Source organism: Poecilia latipinna, unplaced genomic scaffold (genome assembly GCF_001443285.1).
Source record: "Poecilia latipinna isolate Pla-1442-1.1 unplaced genomic scaffold, P_latipinna-1.0 Scaffold187, whole genome shotgun sequence".
NCBI classification, from domain to species: Eukaryota; Metazoa; Chordata; class Actinopteri; order Cyprinodontiformes; family Poeciliidae; genus Poecilia; species Poecilia latipinna.
The window spans coordinates 1-19,871 of NW_015112803.1; the positions used below are offsets into that span (position 1 = coordinate 1).

Here is a 19,871-nt window from a genome sequence, read left to right on the forward strand (position 1 = left end):
CCAAATGGAAGTAGAAAACTCTAAAATATGCAAATTTCACATTTTAGAGTTTTCTACTTCCATTTGGATCTCAAATGTTTATAAGAATAGCCCAAGCTCTTAAAAAAATATCCAGATATTTTTTGGCAGGAAGTTAATGTTTTTTGGTGTCTGAAAAATGAGCTGTTTAAAAATCCTTCCAATCGTTGAGTCACACTACACTGTTACCTAGCAACCCCTACGTAGCTCCAGGATCTTTGCTCAGTTGGTTTTACCGTTGTACAATGGCTGCTGGAAAAGATAAGTATTTTGTTGTTGACTTTCTATCCAGAAACCACTTACTACATTCTTATTAGTTGTGCGGTAGGCTCCACTTTTGCTTTTCAAAGATGTACAGTTGCATAATTGCGCATCCGTTTCCAGCCATTTTCACATGAGAGTGTAAACATTGAACTGGGTGTCGTGGCCATCAGCTGCTTATTTGGATTTAAAGTGACAAAAAGCCCGGCTCATCCTGAAAGGAGCTAAAACCTAAAATCTAACTATATGAAAATGATTTTGTGCAAAAAAATTAGATTAACATAACACAACATCAGTCATGTTTCAGGAAGCATGACTGATGTTGTTTTGTTGGTAGACTCTTCTACATGAGCTACAGCTCATGTAGAGTCGGTGGTGCTCATCGAGAGGGTGCTGGGGAGCTTTCTGCAGTTCCCCCAGAGTTAATTTGTGGCTACAATATGACAAAATGGGAACATTAAACATTATAGTGCATTTTCACACTCGTGTCCTGCTGTTCTTCAGCTGGTGACGCGGGGCTGCGAGGCGCTGGAGGTCACCCCGCTGCGGGACGGAGTGGGGCAGCCAGGCTTCCTCATGAACGAGGAGGGCTTCGTGACGGACCTGCAGAGGTTCTGCTACGCCGAGAGCGGAGGCCTGCAGCTGTGGGCTCGCGTGGTGAGGCTGTGCGGACATTCCCTGGTCCACTTGAGCCCCGAGGAGAGGAGCAGGCTTCTCCGCACGGCACACAAGATCCACATCACCGTCATCCCACCGGATGAGAATGGCAAACCTCGCAGGTTGGACAGAAGTCTTTCTACCCGTCAGAGACAGACTGTGAACCCAAGAGGTGGCCACACTGCAATGGTCAAGGCAGCAGATGAGTTGGAGGGAGTTAGTGGGACAAGATGGTCCAGAAAAAGAAAAGAGTCAGGGATAGGTCACAGCTCTCTCTGCTGCTAATGACAGTCTGTAGTCAGCTGGCCAGCAACCAGTAAATCCTTCTTAATGATGTTTAATCACACTGACACGGCCTGGCCGACTGCACCCAGGACGTTTCTGCTTAACTGACAGCGGAGCGACGGCAGAAACAGCTGTGAACAGAGTTGTTGGGATAAAGTAAGACATTATCAAGCCAGACATCTCTACTGCTTACTGCGCCAAATAACGTCACAAAGCTGGCAGGAGAGATTTAATCGTGCTCAACCCTGCATTACTCCTTCTGAGGCACAAAACATAAATTACCACAATTATGTGGCAGAAAGATGCGGCTCACAGGAAATGCTCTGCTTTTGCCTTCGTTTTGTTCAATTTGTAAGTCATAATGCAATAAAGCTCGGGGGCTTTGTTCTCACGCAGTCTGTTATTGCTTTGCAGAAGTTTCTCTGAGCTCTATCAGAAAGCCATCAAGGATGCAGAGTGCAAGTCCGGCGAGGACAAGTCGGGAGTGGCCTGGGTGGTGGATGAGAGGGAAGATGAGAGGGAGGAGCAGGAGCAGAAGGTGGAGGAGGAGCAGCTGAAGGCGGACAGGGTCGACGAGGAGGAGGAAGATCAGCTCGCAGAGGATGAGCTGAAGATGGACGGCGGCGGGGGGCAAAACGAGGAGAGTCCCGGCCCGCTCCTCGCACTGCCCGCCTTACCTTTGCTGAGGGCTACGTCTCTGCAGGACCAGCCAGCCAATAAGAGCGAAGAGATCAGCATCTCTCAGCTCACCCGCAGCGTTTCTCTGGAGAAGCAGCTGTCCTACACAGACACCTGTGATGAGTAAGCTTCACTAAAACTAAGAAGAACATGTGTTGTACATTTGTTTGCTTAATTTAGCTGCTTTAAAATCAACCACAGATTGTGATAAAACTTTGTTTAAACCAGTTTTTCAATTATGATTTAATTGAACTTGGATCTAGATTCATGTTTGTTTTGTAAAACTGGAAATATTTTTTTACTGTTCTGAAATAGAAAAAATTCAAAGTACATTACACAATCATTTGCTGAATCATTACTTAGCTTAAAACGTAATCAAGTCTTTTTTTTGTTTTTTTTTTGCTGTAAACAAAAACTTCAATTCTTTAGCTTGAACGAAAGGTTAGATAATTGAAACTTGGACACATGAGGACCACTGGGTTTCCCCCAGTGGATCAAAAGCCTGGCGGGCCACCAGGCTTTACTTGTGCCCCCCCAGGCTAAGCATTGCTTATTTATTTAAGTTTTTTTAAAAACGTTAAGACTTTATAGTTGGTATTCAACTATTAATCTTCCAATCTTTTAATAACACATGATTATCAAGTGATATATTCCAATTTCCTGTCAACTTTAAACATTTTTTAACTCAAAAACTCGACGGGCCGCTGGATGAACGACTGCTGAGCACCCCAACCACCGGGCTTAGCAACTTTTCTGGGGGAAACCTTGATCCCAAACAGAACACTGTTTTTTCCACGAATAAAACAGATCAAATTTAAGCATCTAAGGACCTGCAGTTAGCTTAGATGAGCTGCAGATATTTTAAAATACGGAGCCGTATTGTGAAATGTGATGATAGCGCAGCAGCACCTTTGTTTTCACTGAAGTACTTATCTACGTCGTCTGCACTCTGGTCTAATTCTCATCCTCTTCAGTATCAAAGAATCTGTGTCAGCCTGTTTAATTTCTTTAATCACACTTGTCAGCTGCTGGGGAGGAAAAGGAAACACTCACGCAGATAATTTTAGATTCTCCTCATATTGAGTTAGATTTTTATCACCCTTTTAAAGCACAACCAAAATTATTTGACCGGACTTATCGCATGCTATTTTTGATCCTTGACAACCTAAGCTCTCCTGGATATTAGGTTTGGTTTTAACCACTGGATTGGATCAAAAGATTTGCTTTTGTGTATTCTCCTGCTACATTTCTGCCTGATGGACAGACACGTGTACGACAACGTGATGATGAAGGAGAAACGCCACATCTACGAGAACGTCGGGGAGCTGAGGGACGCCACGCCTGACCTGATCCTGGCCGTCAAGCCTAAAGTTCCCCCAGAAGACGAGCAGGTCGACCACAACACCTGAGCTGCGTTTTCCCCTGACGCTTGTGCGACACGTTTGATGTAAACTTTGACCTCTGTCTGCTTCTTGATTTAGTTCATGGCCGCTGACTTTGGCGAGGACAAAGCTTCAGCGAGTGACTCGTCCCTATCATCTTCCCGGCTATCGAGTGTAGACCGAGCGGAAAGAAACTCACGAGCCCTCAGTCTGCATAACTCCATCACCAAGAGTAAGGGCTTTCTTATTTCTGAGAAATCATCTACAAACTCCATGAAGGTCGTTCAGTACAGTGCAGTGTTTGTTTTTTTTAGTCAAACCTAAATGTTTCAAATTAACAAACCTGCAGGATTGTTTTAGTGCGGCCATATTAAAGCTTAAGGACTCAAGTCAAGATGTTTTTTATTTTTTGCAAATGTGAGACGAGCCAAGCAGCAGCAGTTTTCATCTTGGAACTGTAACATGTGCGCCATTTATCGCCAGTCACTTTCTTATTGTTGAATCATGTGACTCAAGTGAGCGCTGCAGTTCTTTAGACACTGTTTTGGGTTATTTTTGACCTCCTGGATGAGGATTTGACCCAGTCTTGAAGTATTTTTGGTCGGTGATCCACTTGTCTGAAAGTTCACTGCTGTTTCAGTGTTTCTCCTTTTTAGGATTATGACTCTCATTGGGGTTTGCTGGAGTCCCGAATTGTAAAAAATCCTGCTGTAACCTTTTTTTTAAGCATCTGTTCTTGAGATTATTTGGATAGTGTTGCTATTAATCTACTGCATGTGGTCAGATAACTTCTATTAAATGCTTTCTTCATTCATTAGGTCTGGTAGTAATTGGGCTGCTGGTCAAATTTAACAAAGCTTTCAGCTGAACTCATGATTTGAAAACTGAAGCTTTACCGTTTCAGTTTGGACCAGGTTGGTTTGGTTAGCCATTTTCCCTTAATGAATAAAATAATTTCCTGCTCTTTGTCTTTACTCACATTATTTATGTTTGATAAATTGATAAAGTCTGAAGCATTCAAGTGTGACAAGAAAAGCAAAAACAAAAGAAATCTATAAGGAAACCCTTCTCTTTATTCTGTATATTTTGGGGGTTTCCAGCAAAGTGGATGTCCAGTTTGAGTGAATTTAGAAGGTAATATGTGCTGAGAAACACTATGAACCCGATTATAAGTTCAAAACAAAGCTTTATCACAACACAGCAGCTGGCACAGCAGCTCAAACGATGCCAAAATGGAACGATTACACATGTTTGCAAATCATCTCTGCCTGATTTGACCCTTAAATTCCTTTTTTTAGTCCCGTCCTGCCTTAAATCCCTCTCTTCATTATCCCCCCTGCAGTGCTCGCTGTGTCCTCTTTGTTCCTCCTCTTTCACACACGCTGCCCGCTATGCCGCTAATCTAATATCACCCCTGCTCTGCTGCCCCGCTCCACCACGGGCAGGAATAAAAGGGGGGACATATGGGTGGTGGGAGGGGTGGAGTTTCAGGCGGGGCCCGCTCCCCACCCAAATCAAGGATCCCCTTCTTCCTGAACCATCTGCTCTGCCTCTGCTGAGATCCTCGTTCAGCACCCATGAGAGCACGATTGCTCATCACCTCCTCGGATTCCTCTCATTGTTTCGCAGAGCGCCCGCTAACAGGAAGCCTGCAGGACTTTCAGATGCGTCAACACCACTTTAAGCTCAATTGTAAAATTCAAGATGTGCTTGAGAGCTGAAGTGTAACAACTGTAGGGCTTTTAGGGCAAAACACAAAACAGTTTTTAATGTTTACTCACATAATTGAAAGAAATCTGAATTAAGTTAAGCTTACTTCCGCCTTCTTGGTTTTGGTTTCCACTAATCATTTACATCAAGCCTTTTATAGGCATGGCCTCAAAAACACCCTGCTCCTGATTTGGGATATTTGGCATCAAGCTGCAGTCCAGCATCAAAGCAACACCGCCTCCTAGCGGCCGATTTCTGCCAGTGCAAGACCAGAGGCATCGCAGATGCATGCAACATCTGCAGTCCCATTTCTGTCCTATATACACCACACACAGAATACTGCATATATCATGATGATAGAGCTTCACCTCTTATTCTCTTTTTCTTTTTCTTTTTTTCTTGTAGTTCTCTCTGAGACGACAGATTCGACAGATGAGGAGTGGCAGTCCATTGCTGACCTGGCGACAGCCTGCCGCAGCATCCTGGAGGCTTTGTCCAAAGAAGGTGAGGTTATGCACGGTTCATAATTTATATTTTATGTTTTTTGAAAGAGCATTCCTGAAGTTAAATGCACCATGAAGACAGAGAGCGTCATTCCTGTGCTGTTCACTTATTATTGCTGCCCTCTTGTGGTCAGTCAGCATACAGTACACGCTATGTGGTAAATAACTAGGAAAAGATGTGAACCAAAAGAAATGAAGTCCCAAGCGAGAACATGCCAATTCAGATTCAGATTATCCTGCTTCAGTTATCCAGAAACTCTGAGAAACAGAATTTCATCCATTATTACTGAACTAAACTGGGAATGCAACATGCTTTCACATAAATAAAAGCAACTATATGTAAGAAGTATTTACGCCCTGTAAGGTTTTTCATATTTCTTCATATTTAAACATTGTATGATGTGAACTTGGATGAGGGTATCATAAAGTATCACTTAAGTGGAAGTTGAAAGAAAAATTGTTTTCAAATTTCTGCTAACCATATTCAAGGTTTCCCCCAGAAAACTTGTTAAGCCCGATGGTTTGGGTGCTAGAGCAGTCGTTCATCCAGCGCACCGCCGTGTTTTTGGGTTAAAAAATGTTTAAAGTTGACATGAAATTTGAAAATATCACTTAATAATTGTGTTATTAGAAAATTAATATCTGAACACCAACTAGAAAGTCTTAAAAAATGCTAACATTTTAAAAAAACTTAAATAAATAAGCCTGATGGGGCAACAAATAAAGCCTGGTGGCCCGCCAGACTGGGGGAAACCCTGCATATTAGTATAAGGTTTAAAAATGTGGTGTCCATGTGTATTCAGCCCCTTTGAGTAAAATTGACAATTATCACAAGACTTTTGGGGGAATGTTTACCAGCTTAAAACACCAAAAGTTTTCTTCTTTTTTTTTTTTCTCATTGCTCTTTGTCAAAAACCTCCAGCTCAGTCAGATTAAAAAGCGTCCAAAAACATGATAACGTTTTCAGGGTGACGTTCAGTTTTCTGCTCTGCAGGTTGTCCATAAACTTCAGACTTGGTCTCATCTAATCAAACATAACTCCTCCATATGTTTGCTGTGTCCGCTGCATTAATATTAGCAAAGTGCAAACAGAGCAGCTTATGCTGCAGTGCAGTTTCAGCGATGGCTTTTTTACTGCTACGCTTTAATAAAGGCCAAATTCATAAAATGCTTGCCTAATAGTTGTTGATCGATTTTTCCGACCTGGGCTGTGAGTTTTTGCAGCTCCTTCCGAGTTTCTTTGCTTCTTTTCTGGTGAATCCTGTCTATGTCCAGCCTGTCACTTTAGGTATAGACACAAACGTCTTCATGGATTTTCATACTCGTCCCATTTTCAGATAAACGATTGAACAGAGCTCTGTAGATGTTAAAAGCTAGGAATATTTTTTCATCATCTAATCCTGCATTAATGTTCTCCATGTTTTCCTCCCTGACCTGTCTGCTGAGTTTGTTCAGCCATGTTCTCCAGCAAACCCCACAGTCCTTCACAGGAACATTTCCATTTATTCATAGATTAAATTACACACAGACTGGATTTTATTTAGCAGTAAGGTCACTTATGACGAAAGTAGGTTGTTCAAGATTTTATTTAGGGGTTTCGGAACAAGGGGTTGAACACAAATCCACATCACATTTTCTGATTTTTTTGTTTTTTAAAAATGTGACCCACAAATTTTTGATCTTTTACATAAAATCCTGTGTGATTATAAATTAACGTGTAACCATTAGAACAAACTTAGATATCTAGGGAAACTACTCGTTACCTCAGATCAACAAATTGTGGAGTACTTTTTGATTTTCTTTAGCTTTTCTTTTATTTTGTTTGTATTTCCTCTAACTCAGGTCAAAGCACTTTGAATTGCCTTGTTGCTGAAAAAGTGCCATGTAAATAAAATGGCCCTACCTTGCCTTTTCCACGTTGTCAATGTGATGATAATGTCCTTAATGTTGTTTTTCTCAGACCGCAAAGCCGGGGATTCCTCCCAAGGTGGAGCTGATCAGACAGACGGCAAACTCAAAGACTCAAAGGACAGGTGGGTCACGACAAAACACACACAGAGTGAAGGACTTCAGCATGTCTGTATTTTCTCAACAGCCTAAGACCTCTTAATTTTCTCAACGTCATTAACGTTTAGCTTTAAGACTCGTGTGTCTACATCTACGGGACAGTTTGTTCATGTTTGTGCTGCAGAGGACAGCAGATTGAATCAGAATTTTCCAACAAAATTCTCCTCTTAAAGAAGAACAGGCATCACGTCTGCATGATTATGAACTTTATGTAAAAGTTATGTACTTCAGCTTTAAACGTGGTGAACCTGAGTCCCCCACCAACACAACCGTGCTATTATTCTGCTCCTCCGGAGGGCGCAGTCATTATTTATGACTGCAGTCTTGCAGAAACGCAGCTCAGGATGAGAGCAGTCACTCACACTGGCTTTCCTTGTCAGACGTCGGTGATTAATGAAAATTGACCTCTGAAGTGTTCCTGTTTTCATTAGAGGTAAAAGGAGCTAAGTCCTCAGCTTAGTCCCACAGACCGCAGCACCAATCAAACAAATTAAGAAGTCTCCTTGCCTTCGTTTGTTGTAGCGGCTGACAGGAAGTTTCTCTTCCTTCATTAATGGGTTTCGTGGGCTGGGAAGCTAAATCCCTTCAGCTGTTTGCTCTTCGCTTGTTTTTGCTGCAGCGACTCTCCGGGCCACCTGGAGGAGAAGGTGTCGCAGCTGGAGGCCATGCTGAAGAAGCTGCAAGACGACCTGCAAAAGGTGCTTTGACTTCTATGAATGTTATTCTCTGTGACAGTATTTTGTAGCTCCACTAAAAGAGTCAGCAGGCAGGAGAAACACATTTCCTTTGCTCAGCTTCTGTCGCTTGAGCGAGAAGATTTCTGTTTGCTGATGCAGCCGTTAGAAATCCTGCCGTCGACGAGCCACTTCAGGTCCCCTGCTGACTCGCTGTAGAGATGTATTAAATTATAAAAAGAACAAAAAACACTTTAAAAAGACGTTTATTTATTTATTATTTTGTGTACAGAAACGTTCCTAATTTTTGTAATTTTCCCCGTATTCTACTACTTTACATGTATTTATGAGACGTCCTGCTGTTTTTTTTTCAGTACTTTCTTTCCTGCACATTTCCACCAAACATGAGTCTGTGCTGCTCTGTTGATCTTTCTTGTTGATGCCTCAGAAAACTGTATGAGATGAACTCAAAGGCTTCTTTTGGACATAAGATCCAGCTGCCTTAAAAAAAAGCTCAATTTCAACACAAAGTCCACTTTTCAAACTAAAACAAAATTAAAAAAATTTAAAACGAACAAAAAAAAACAAAAAAAAAAACAACAACATGGCCTTACTCAGCAGATGGAGCTGCTTGGTCGTCCAAACATAAGTGGCCCTTGTGTTGAAAATTTATTTTTGCCAATACTGTCTCTGTGTATGTCTTTGTCTGTATGATGCATGGTATTTCTCCCAATTCAATTCTATTTTGAAGTCTTTGATGAGGACTGCAACTATGACTATTTTCACTATTTACTGAAATAATGGCTATTTTTCTGAACAATCAACCGACTCTTTACCTCTCAATGCTAATGACAGAAAAGCTCCTCAAACACGTACATCATTAAAGGAAGTTTAATGTCTAATTTTGACTATCATTGATTCATTTACAACCTTGTTTCCGAAAGAGAGAACAAGCACGCTGTGTAAAACGTAATTTTGGAAACTGGATATAAACAATTAACAACTTTTTACAATTTAAAATGAAGAAAAAGTTTTCATTCTTGAAAAAATACATGACAAAAGTGCTGAGCCATCTGTTATTTCATTATGTTTTCATGGACCATTATTCCCTTTTCATTATGTTTGAGCAATACAACTTTTTTCACATTTTTCCCCAACAATCACCAGTAAAATTTCAGTTCAGGTAAATATCTCCAATATCACCTCCCAAAGCCTTTTGAAACATCACAGCATAAACAATCTTATGGCCAGGCTACCTCGATTTTTTGTACATGGCGACAAATTCGACTCTCAGATTTCATCTAATATAATCTGAACAATTACAGTTCAAACAAAGCAGCAATAACCCAATAATGCCATTATTTAACCTCATACAAAACTATGCAAACACACTGTTTCTGCTGATGAAGATTTACTTACCTCAGGATGCTGGATGCTTGAAAGAGAACATAAACCTGACAGCATGACCTACTTTCTGTTTTATTTTTCACCTAATACTTATCTCACCTCCAGGGACACTCATAGAGCTCTGTCCTGACCCAGCAGAACTTGGCGACCTTTACACCCTTTATTCCAATTATACACTATTGGAAATTATATGATTATTTCAAATACATATCAGGACTTGATGACCTAAAAAAATCCTTTATTTCCTCTTACCTAAATCTTGGTGAAATACAATCTTTAACAAAACACGGCAAGATATGAGACGGCGTCACAGCCCATGAGAATATTTTCTGTTTAACCTCTGCTCTTCTGAGTTTATTTTACAGTAGATAATAATTTAGGTATTGACTATTTAAATGCCCAAAGTTAGGTGTAATTAGGTATAATTCAGACACATAAGTCTGACCTCATTAAGACAGAAACATTACCTAAACTTTGCTACAAGCTACACAATTTGTTAAGCTAAACCCTTGGAAACTAACAAAGCTGGCTGGCATAATCTGACTAATACTAAAACCAAAGCAAGAGTTATCAGCTGAAGTCTTCAGTAAATGATAAACTTGTCGGGTCTTTGCTGCATTTTCTTCCTGGTGTAAATTGTTTTTATGTCTGACACTTCCTTTCTTGTCCTCCGTTTGTCTATTTGCCTCATTTTTAGGGACACATTGCACAGCCTGTTGTTTTGGACAGGTGATAGGTCTGATTTAAAAAAAAAATGTGTGAAAAAAGCAGCAAAAGCCTAAAGAATAATTATAATGAGATTCAAAAAAACCTGGAGAACTGCTGATTTAGTTCACTTAAAAAAAATGACAGTAATATTTGGCTTCCTGTAAATGAAATATGAACAATTACGTTTTCTTTTTTACTTTGATATATAGTTGTGCGAGTTCATTTTAAACCTGATGCCAACTGCATATTTTCATGACACTGGTAAAAGACTTGGCCAATCTGGTAAAAGCTTGTAGGAGTAATTAGCAGCGACGTGATATTTTCAAAGGATGGATTCTCAGCTGCATTGGCAAAAGTATCACCAGTTTAAGTTGGACTTTTCTCGTAGGAAATGTCCTGCATGAAGTTTTATTTTAAGACCAACATGCTCAGTGACATAGCATCAGGAGGACTCCTTATTGATCGAGCACAAGTAGAGATAAGGAAGGAATTAAAAATCATGTGATTCTATTGCTGAAAAACAAAACACAGCGCAGTTTTTCCATTGCTTTTCACACAAACAAATCATCTTTACTGAAATACTTTTAACGTAAAATAGTGTGAAATCTCAGTAGTTGGGTGACTCTGTTGACTTGATCTGCTGTGCACTTCATTATTTTGGCCTTTTTGGAAGAAACCAGTTAGAGGGCTGGTTTTCCGTCTCCCTTTAGGGAAAACCAGACAAGCGCACTGCACTGTAAAACATTTGAATTTGATTTAACTTGAAAATGAAAGTCCATCTGCTGCCTTGCAAATGTAATTTAATTTGTTTTAACTCAGAAATTAAAGTTCATGAATTTGATTTAACAAGAGATGAGTTGTCTAAACGTTTTTTTAGTTAATCTTGAATTGTGACTTTTATCTTAATTCAAATCAAATAATCATTTCACAATATGCAAGAAAAAAAACAGCACACATTTGTCTATTATTTTCACCCACAATATAAAATTAAAATAACTACTTATTCTACGTTAGAGCAATTTAAATTCTTGTTTCAAATTGCATCAACAAAATTTCTGATCTTTTCATGAATTTTATTAAACATCAGAATTCAGTTCATTTAGTGTGAACAGGACATTAAAATAAACATTTTCCTTAACAACACAAGAGACAGATCAATGTAACGCACTTCCATCTCAGGATACAAAAACATGCTGCTAAGCATTCTGGGAAATAGTTTTTCAGGTTTTTTAACTTAAAAACTAGTTTATTCAACTCTTAAAATAAAAGTTAACACAACTTACTGCTGTAAATTTCTCTTTCACAAACTCACACATTTAGGTTCAAAATCTAAAAGTGGCCAAATTTATTTGACTTAAAGAGTAGAAGACAGTAGACGCGACAGCTCAAATGTTTTACAGTTGAAATAGCAGCATTATGATGTGGGATTTCTTTCTTCTTTTCTTTCTTTTCACAAATGCATACCATACTTTTCTGATCTTTTATTTAGAAACATTTGAAATCCTGTTCTCTTTATACACTGCGTAAAATCCACAAGAACATAAACTGTTATTTATGGTTGTAATGTGTGAAGAAGTTCAATGGATGTGATTTTTTTTTTTCTGTTAATTTCAAAGGTTTGGCATCAAGTTAAAAATGAATTGAAATGATCTTGCGTCTCAATTTTGACATTTTAGAGCATTACGTATTTATATAACATATTAAACTGATGTTCTGTTTCTATTTACCTTTTACACAGTGGGCACACAAGGTTTGTATGATTAACTTAATGTGATTATTTGCTGCTTTTCCCTGTTTTGCAACAACAGAATCAATCCAAACATCACCTGGGACTCCGGAAATGTTTGATTTTGCTCGTCCGCTACTAATCAGCCTTGATGTTTGGTGAATGCAAAATAACAATGAGAATGTGCGATCATGAAAATAATCATTAGTTGCAGCCCTGTGCACATTGTGACTGATAAGGTGCTTGCTCATCTGACCGTCAGCCCACAAAGAACTGATTTAATAAACAATATGCAACAGTAAAAGTCAGCAAAAGCTTGGTTGTTTTCGTCTGGTATCTCGAATCAAAACAAAATCTCTCCCGTCAGAGAACTGATCGGATCGGCTGATTGGCGCTTTGGGATTGCGAGTTTATTCCTCCTCACTGCTGCTGCTGTGCGTCTCTGCTCTTGACTGTCGCGTCTCTTGTTTGCGCACGCCCGCGAGCTTCCTCCGAGCCATCACTGTACCTGTCGCCACCCACCTCTCGTTCCTGCCACAGCAATCTGAGCGACAGCTTCTGTTCTCTGTTGTGTGCCGATGTTTTTCAGGAGAAAGAGGACAAGGCGGTGCTGCAGGCCGAGGTGCAGAGCCTCAGGCAGAACAACCAGCGGCTGCAGGAGGAGTCGCAGAGCACAGTGGCCCGCCTCATCAAAGTCACTGAGCTGCTGTGCAACGTCAACAAGCCCTGTTAGGTCCCCATGATGCAAATCCCGCTGAGCGCCTCCATGCCCAACAACGTTCTTTGATCGTGTATAGATAGCTGCAAAAGTAAACACACAGGCAAGTGTGGTCCTGCCTGCTGGGGAGGAAGTATGCAAAAGAGACAAAAAAAAAAAAAAAAGTATAGACTGACCTTCACAGGCTGCTGTAGAGTGCTTCTCTTGGTGTGTGTGTGTGTGTGTATGCGTGTGTGTGTATGATTGTTTTTCTTGCTTCAAATACTTGACAAGCTCTGCTAAGTAGCACTTACAGAAGAGGTTTCAATTAAGACAGACAGACAGACACTGTATAGCATGTTTTGTGGTGTCTGATGGACAAAATGACCAAAAGTGTATAAAGCATAGTAAGCAGTATCAGCGGTAATATATGTGAACGGTAGTAAAGCTACATGTAGTCGCAGGGTCTGAGTGTGTTTTCTGCCTGGCACTGACAGGAAGGTTGGCCTGAAATTAAAACACACATGAATATTTGAATTACTGCAGGCGGCCTTCTACTTAGAAACATGTAACGATGCTCACTGAGGGAGGTCTGTTACGTAAGGACGTTATCCTCCATCTTCACTTCTTAGTCGTACTGTATTTAGGCAATTCTGCTTTTAGGAAACAAAACTGGAAAATAAGGGGACTGAAAAAACAGAGATTCAAACTGCTTGTTTCTTCTGGGGTGTTTTTTTTTTTTTTTTTTGGATTTGAAAAGAAAAGCAGCATAAAACTCAGACTCTGGCAGGAACGAACTGCTTCAGCTTCCTTCCATGACTGCCTGTAGCTGTTTTATCTTCTAACCTCACTATTGTAGCAGCCATAACTGTAGAAGATCGCCTCCTGCTGGCCTGAACTGCAGCTCTTATTTTTCAGCCCGCAAAATAGCTTTAGGTGTGAGAACGAGCAACCTGGACTGATGGTGAAACAATGCAGAAAACTGTATTTAAATTCATTTTTGTTTGTGTTTTATTGTTTTTGTTTTGTTTTCTGATGTAACTATTTGGGTAATTGTTTGCTTTAGCTGGAGAGTGGCAGCAGTGCATTGAAATGTCCTTAATTAGAGATGCACCAAAAAAAAAAACAAAAAAAAAAACGATTCACCTAATTGTGATCACAATCAAATGAGTTTGATATTTACCAAACTTGACTGGTGACCAGCCTGTTAAAACCTCAGAAATGCAACATTTTTCCAATCAACGAATGCAGCTAAGGGCTAACAGATCTCACTAGCATCACTCTTCAGTGTGGAAGTGATCACTGACCGAATGATAATCAAAGTTAGCTATTGTCAGTGTCAGCGAGGCGTTTGAAAGTAGATGGAGGAACCGCAGAGGTGCAGGAAGCTGTTTAAAATGGAAACATGGCGTCTGGTGCTTGCATTTCACTCCACTATGGTTGTTTTCAAGCTCGACTATTTTGGGTGCAAAAATGAGCCGTTTGCTATAAAAGGTCAACTCACAAGAGGAATGTTGTTTCAATTTGATAAAATATTAAACTGACTAAAGCTCGACGTCAGTCAGAAGTTTTATTGTTTGTTTTATTAATTTGAGCTTTCAGCCTGTCTGTCAGAGAACATGCTGGATTTGGAAATGTTGCCAGTGGGGATTTCTGATTACAAATTGGTGTCTGCTCTCCCCGGCGCTGTGGTTCTCAAACTAAAACCTGCTGATGCCGTGTTTATTTCACCTCTTAAGTCAGAACTCTGAGCTGGGAATGTAATCAAAAACAACCACAAGTTTCAAGCTGAAAAACCAGCTTGATTTGCTTATTGTAACCACGGTTACTGCTTGTAGCAACGCAGTAAAAACAACAACGTGTTCGTATATAATTTGCAGCGACGCGTTCACTTGAGGAGGTTGTGTTGCAGTTTTAAGAAAATCCATGTCATCAGAGGTGCAAATAAAGTCATTTTTATTGCAGCTGCTGGTGAATTTTATATGCAATTAAGGCGACCATTTTGTTTTCAGAGGATGGAGCTGTTGAGACATCTCAGAGTTTCTGACTTGTAATTCTAATTTAACGGCCTGTTTGTTAATCTGTCTGGCTTCAAACTGATTTTTCAACGTCTGTGCTCTGGATGAGAAAGAAAATGTTTCTTTGTTGTTTTTTTATGAACACACATCAAACTGAAAAGTACAATTGCTGCTGCACTATTTTAAAACGTCATTTTGTGTGGAAAAACTTAGTAATGTCTATTATCAGTAACAGTAATTGCTGTTTTTATTCTAAAACGTTTGAGAATCACCACCATAGGGAATGCATAGAGGCTGCTGTTTGCATTTATGTTCAACACCATAAAATTAAAGACATTTTTAAACATCAACACTAATTTTCGGCTGTTTCAAAGTGGCAGACAGGAGGACAGCTCCCAGAAGAGACTGATTTGAGTAATGCTAGCCATGCTAACCAAGCTAATCAACTAATCAATCAAGTTTATTTGTATATTTCAGCAACAAGGCAGTTCAAAGTGCTTTTCATCATAAAAACACAATTAAAATTCAACAAGTGAGAAACCAGCCAGACGTTTCATTTTAAAATGATTAAAAACATCAATATACATTAAATATGTTGGTCAATGTTCAATTTAATGTGGTTCAAAAGCAACTCTAAACATGTGGGGTTTTAGCCTTGATTTAAAGGAGCTCAGGGTTCCAGCTGCTTTGCAGTTTTCTGGACGTTTGTTCCAGATTTGTGGTGCATTGAAGCTGAACGCTGCTTCTGAATGCTAATTGTTAATTTATGATTGTTAATGTTAAATGGCTTCACTCACACACACACACACACACACACATTGGGATCTTTCTTCTACTTTTGATTATTAATGACTCAAAGCAGAAAAGTTAGACGACACAAAAACCGTAATTTTCTCAACGTTTTGTCACACTAACGTTTCTGAGTTTGTCCCCCCACTACGTACCTTCACTCAAACATTTCCTCCATTTTGGTTGGCGGATTTTTGTTGCTTTGTATTTTCTACAACTATGGTTCACAACTGTGGTTTAATTCTGTTCCCTAATTCCTTCTGGTTGATATAGTTTAACTTTAAAATTTGACTTTGAGTCATTGGTTGTCAAAGCGGTACTAAGCACCCTTCTGTTGTTCAGGAGCCATTTTGTACACAAAACAGTCGACTTTAAAGCAACCAGTATCCTACAGGTACGAAATGCCCAACTGACCGGCATTCTCCATTCACAGCAGGAAATCTGAAGGTAGCTATTTTGACGAGTCATTTTTTGCATATATTCTCGTACGATAGTTTTTAAAGAGAAACTGGAAGTTGACCATAGTTGTCCAGTCGGTGCATCTCTAACCTAAATGTACGCTTGTGTGCTTGCGTGTCATTCCTGCACCTTTGCTTTTGTCAGTGTAACACTGGACATGCCACACACCGAACTCCATTCAGCCTAGCATAAAATTATAAGATTATATCTTGCTCGACATAAGAAGGTGCATAAGATCTGAACTCCAGCCCTGATGCTCGCCTTCCCTCATCAATGCATCTCCACTGCTGATGGAGTCGGTGTGTTCAGGGTTGGACTGCCAACAAACAACCGACCCACAAACTGATAAACTGAACTCTCACAAACACACACACACACACACACACACACACACACACACAAAAGCGATGCCAAACATCACTCAAGACTGCTGTTTCTTTTTTTTATTATTATTTCTTGTACAAACTTCCTGTAATTTTCTTTTAGAGTCACTGTGAATAACTGGTACCAGCATACGAGGAGTGAGTTAGGAACCTAAACGTCGGTGCACTGAGCATGCTCTCCTTTTTGCAGGACGATTTGCGCTAATCGGAGGCTCCGTTATTTAAAGGGAGAGGCGTACGAGGGGAAAGACCTGTTTTACTGTGTCTTGTATATTTATTTAGATTGTAGGAGACTCTGGTCGAGCATGACAACGTGCCAAGCGACTTCCAAGCCTCCCCTGCTGTATGTGTGTATGTATTAAAAAAATGTAACGTATTCATAATGCAAATGTGGACTTTCTTGTAGCTGTTCAAACTGGATTGAAGTTGTAAAAAAAAAAAGAAAAAGAAAATGTGAACTATGGTGGAGAAAACGTGACTTATAAACTTTGCTTTACTTTTCTAGACAACAAATTGCTATGATGTAAAATGAAGTGATAATTGCTGAGACATAATGTAATTATAAGTGATAATATTATTCTGGGATTGAATTATTTAACAACTTGAATATGGTCATCAGGTATGCCTTAATGAATGGATTCCCTCTTTCTAAATGGAACTGGTCTAACTGGTCATACTGGCATAATGTGAAAGCTTACTCTTGACTTTGTGCCTACCTTTGTTTTGTTGTTGTTGCTTTATCCTTTTACATTTGGTTGCTCTTACTGAGTTTGTATTATTATTGTTATATTTTTTATATAATTTAAATCAGATTTTTATTTTATTTTTTGGCAAATGAACATTTCCAGGACCATCACAACATCTGGTTTTTCATTTAGTGTGATGAAAAGTCATCGGGTGCCACGTTTGCAGTTCAGATTGTTTAAGAAAATAAAATACTTTTTTTTTTTTTAAGAAAAAGTAAATTTAAAAGGAAACGGTGCTGAAAATGATGGTTGAGTGGAAATGAATGGGTTGTGCTTCCTCACAAGGTATTTAAATGTTCCTGTATGCGTTGTCTATGGAAATAAAACAATAAAAATAAATAAAACTAGGAGGAAAAAGTGAAGGATTTGGGCATCACATGCACTTTCTTGACCTAAGTTGAAAGTGCAGCGGGTTAAACCTAGTTACATGTAAAGTCTATACAGATGTTTGACAAATACCCCCAAAGCAGATTATACTAAGACATTTGTTTAGCTGACTTTGAGATATGATGGGTGATTGTGGAGGATGTTTATCGTTCTTAGATTAGTTGGGGGGAGGAAAAAATCTAGCAGGTTTGGAGTTAAAAAAAAAAAGAAAAAGCATCTAATTACAGGTGGCTAGATCTCCAGAACCTAAGATGTACTGTTTATGTAATTTAAATGAATCTTTAGTTTTCATCTGTTCACCCTGTGGCTCTGTTTACTTTTCATGAAGCAGAGAATAATTAAAACACAAGTTTAAACAGCTACTCACTGATTTCATATCGTTTCTGAGATTGGAGTTTGTTTGTTTGTTTGTTGTTTTTTTTATGAGTTTTGAGAGGAGTTGAATGAATTTATCCGGACGTTACGTCTGCAGCCGGTGAAGGTAAAACAGAAACGAAAGCAGCGACAGAGAGAAAGAGAGAGAGGGAGAGAGAGGCTGGACTTAGCTTCAGAAAGCAACAAGATGATTGGTGTCAAAGGTCACGGCTAAATCCGATTTGCTGAAAAGAATAGAACAAAAAAGTAAGTTGACGCACTGGAAGAAACACGAGATGTATACATGACCACACATCAAATGGGGTAAAGCTGCATTTTACTCACATTGTTAGATAAATTTAGAAAATACTCATGTATGGCTAATATGATAATCTTGAATAAAAGTAACATGATATGAGGAAGTTTAAGATTTTAAGCAAAAATGTGAAGAACTTTCCACTGTAATGGTTAAATAACATCGACCATTGTAGTTATGAAAATCGTTTTTTAGTTTTTGGATTCGGAGAAAATATATGTCAGCACAAAAGTTTGTAGTAACTTGCAAATAAACCTGCTTATTTGTAGATTCACAATTATAGCAAGCTGATGGTTGCTTTCCAGAGTCGTTTCTGGTCATGTAGCGTTTTTTTTTTTTTTTTAATGAAGCAGGCTGCTTTCTGCAGGCCGAACAGCTGTGTGCAGCAACACGAGGGGGAGGGGCAGCACTGCATCACTTTAATTCATGGACATTGTAAGACCCATTCTTAAAATTATTCTTCATAAATAAGAAGAATGCATACTGTGAATTTACCTCACTTGGATAAACGGTACAAGTCATGCAATGAGTTAAAATAAATTATTTGATCAGATTTAATCCACTTTATTTTCTGTTGAAGCTTGAAAAGTCCTGGCCAGAATGCATCTTGATCTTGTTACAACACAGAGTAAAGGTTAATACACACTCAGCGAGAACAGAGGAAGAATGAGAACAACACTTCAAACTTCACATGAAAGTCCTCATAAGTCCCTCAGAGGCTAGCTCTGAGCTTTTCTCAGAGGAATAATGTATTTATATTAAAGTTATTTGTCAAACACCACAAAAGAAGAAAAAAAAAAGATTTGCAGCTTGTGTCAAAAACAACCTGCAAAAGAACATATTTTGCGTAAGATCATAAAGAGATGAATGTGAAGGGGTCTTCCAGAGAAACAAAAGCAGATAAACCAGAAAGCAGGTCCTTAGTCATAATTTAAAACAAATAAATTGATTTAAAACACGATATTTGCCCTTCGTTACACATGCGGCTTCCAGCAACATCGTCTTTTAGCGTCTTCCTTCAGTCACAAGAGGAGCGTTGGCTACGTGTGTTTGGGACGAAACGTTTTGTTTACATTTTTAAGAGACAGAAATCCACAACAAAGTTTCTGTTGTCTTTGTGGTTGGATATCTGCTCAAAGAAGAGATAAATGAGCATCCAGTAGCTCAAAATAAGGTAAAAAAAAAAAAAAACCTGCACTACCTTAAAGATCACAATTTGACATGCATTGGCGTGAAGCTAAATAAGAGCTTCATAGTCATAATCACTGCATTTGGATTATTTTAAATTTTAAAAAATAATAATCAACCTGCTGTAATGTGAATTTATTCAGTAAGCAGCGGTGATTCTTTACAGTCTAGAGGATATTTAACTTTCTGTGAAACTAAATCTGAGGTTTGAATTTGTCCCACAGCTGAAGTGAAACCACGTGGTATCGCAAAGCAGGATTTAAACACTCTTATCTCTCCACAATCAAGCTGCATTATATTCCAAACCTGATTTCTCACTTCTTTGCATAACACACAACAATTTTTCAATCAGGTTTGTGTGTGTGTGTGTCGGGGGGGGGGGGGGGGGGGGGGGGGTTTTTTTTTTTTTTTTTCAGTTATCAGTTGTTTTTTTTTTTTTTTTTAAGGTCTCTATGTAC

General features: G+C 39.2%; 1 protein-coding gene across 1 annotated transcript; it reads left to right on the plus strand.

Annotated features, from left to right (window-relative positions):
* Positions 1-782: 782 nt before the first annotated feature.
* LOC106946329 (signal-induced proliferation-associated protein 1-like) lies at positions 783-14,544 on the plus strand. The gene is made up of 9 exons (XM_015030581.1): positions 783-1,058; positions 1,636-2,022; positions 3,164-3,290; positions 3,381-3,513; positions 5,397-5,495; positions 7,455-7,527; positions 8,181-8,259; positions 12,089-12,100; positions 12,666-14,544. The coding sequence occupies exons 1-9, from the start codon at positions 856-858 to the stop codon at positions 12,807-12,809; spliced, it is 1,257 nt and encodes a 418-aa protein (XP_014886067.1). The 5' UTR covers positions 783-855; the 3' UTR covers positions 12,810-14,544.
* The last annotated feature ends 5,327 nt before the right edge of the window (positions 14,545-19,871 follow it).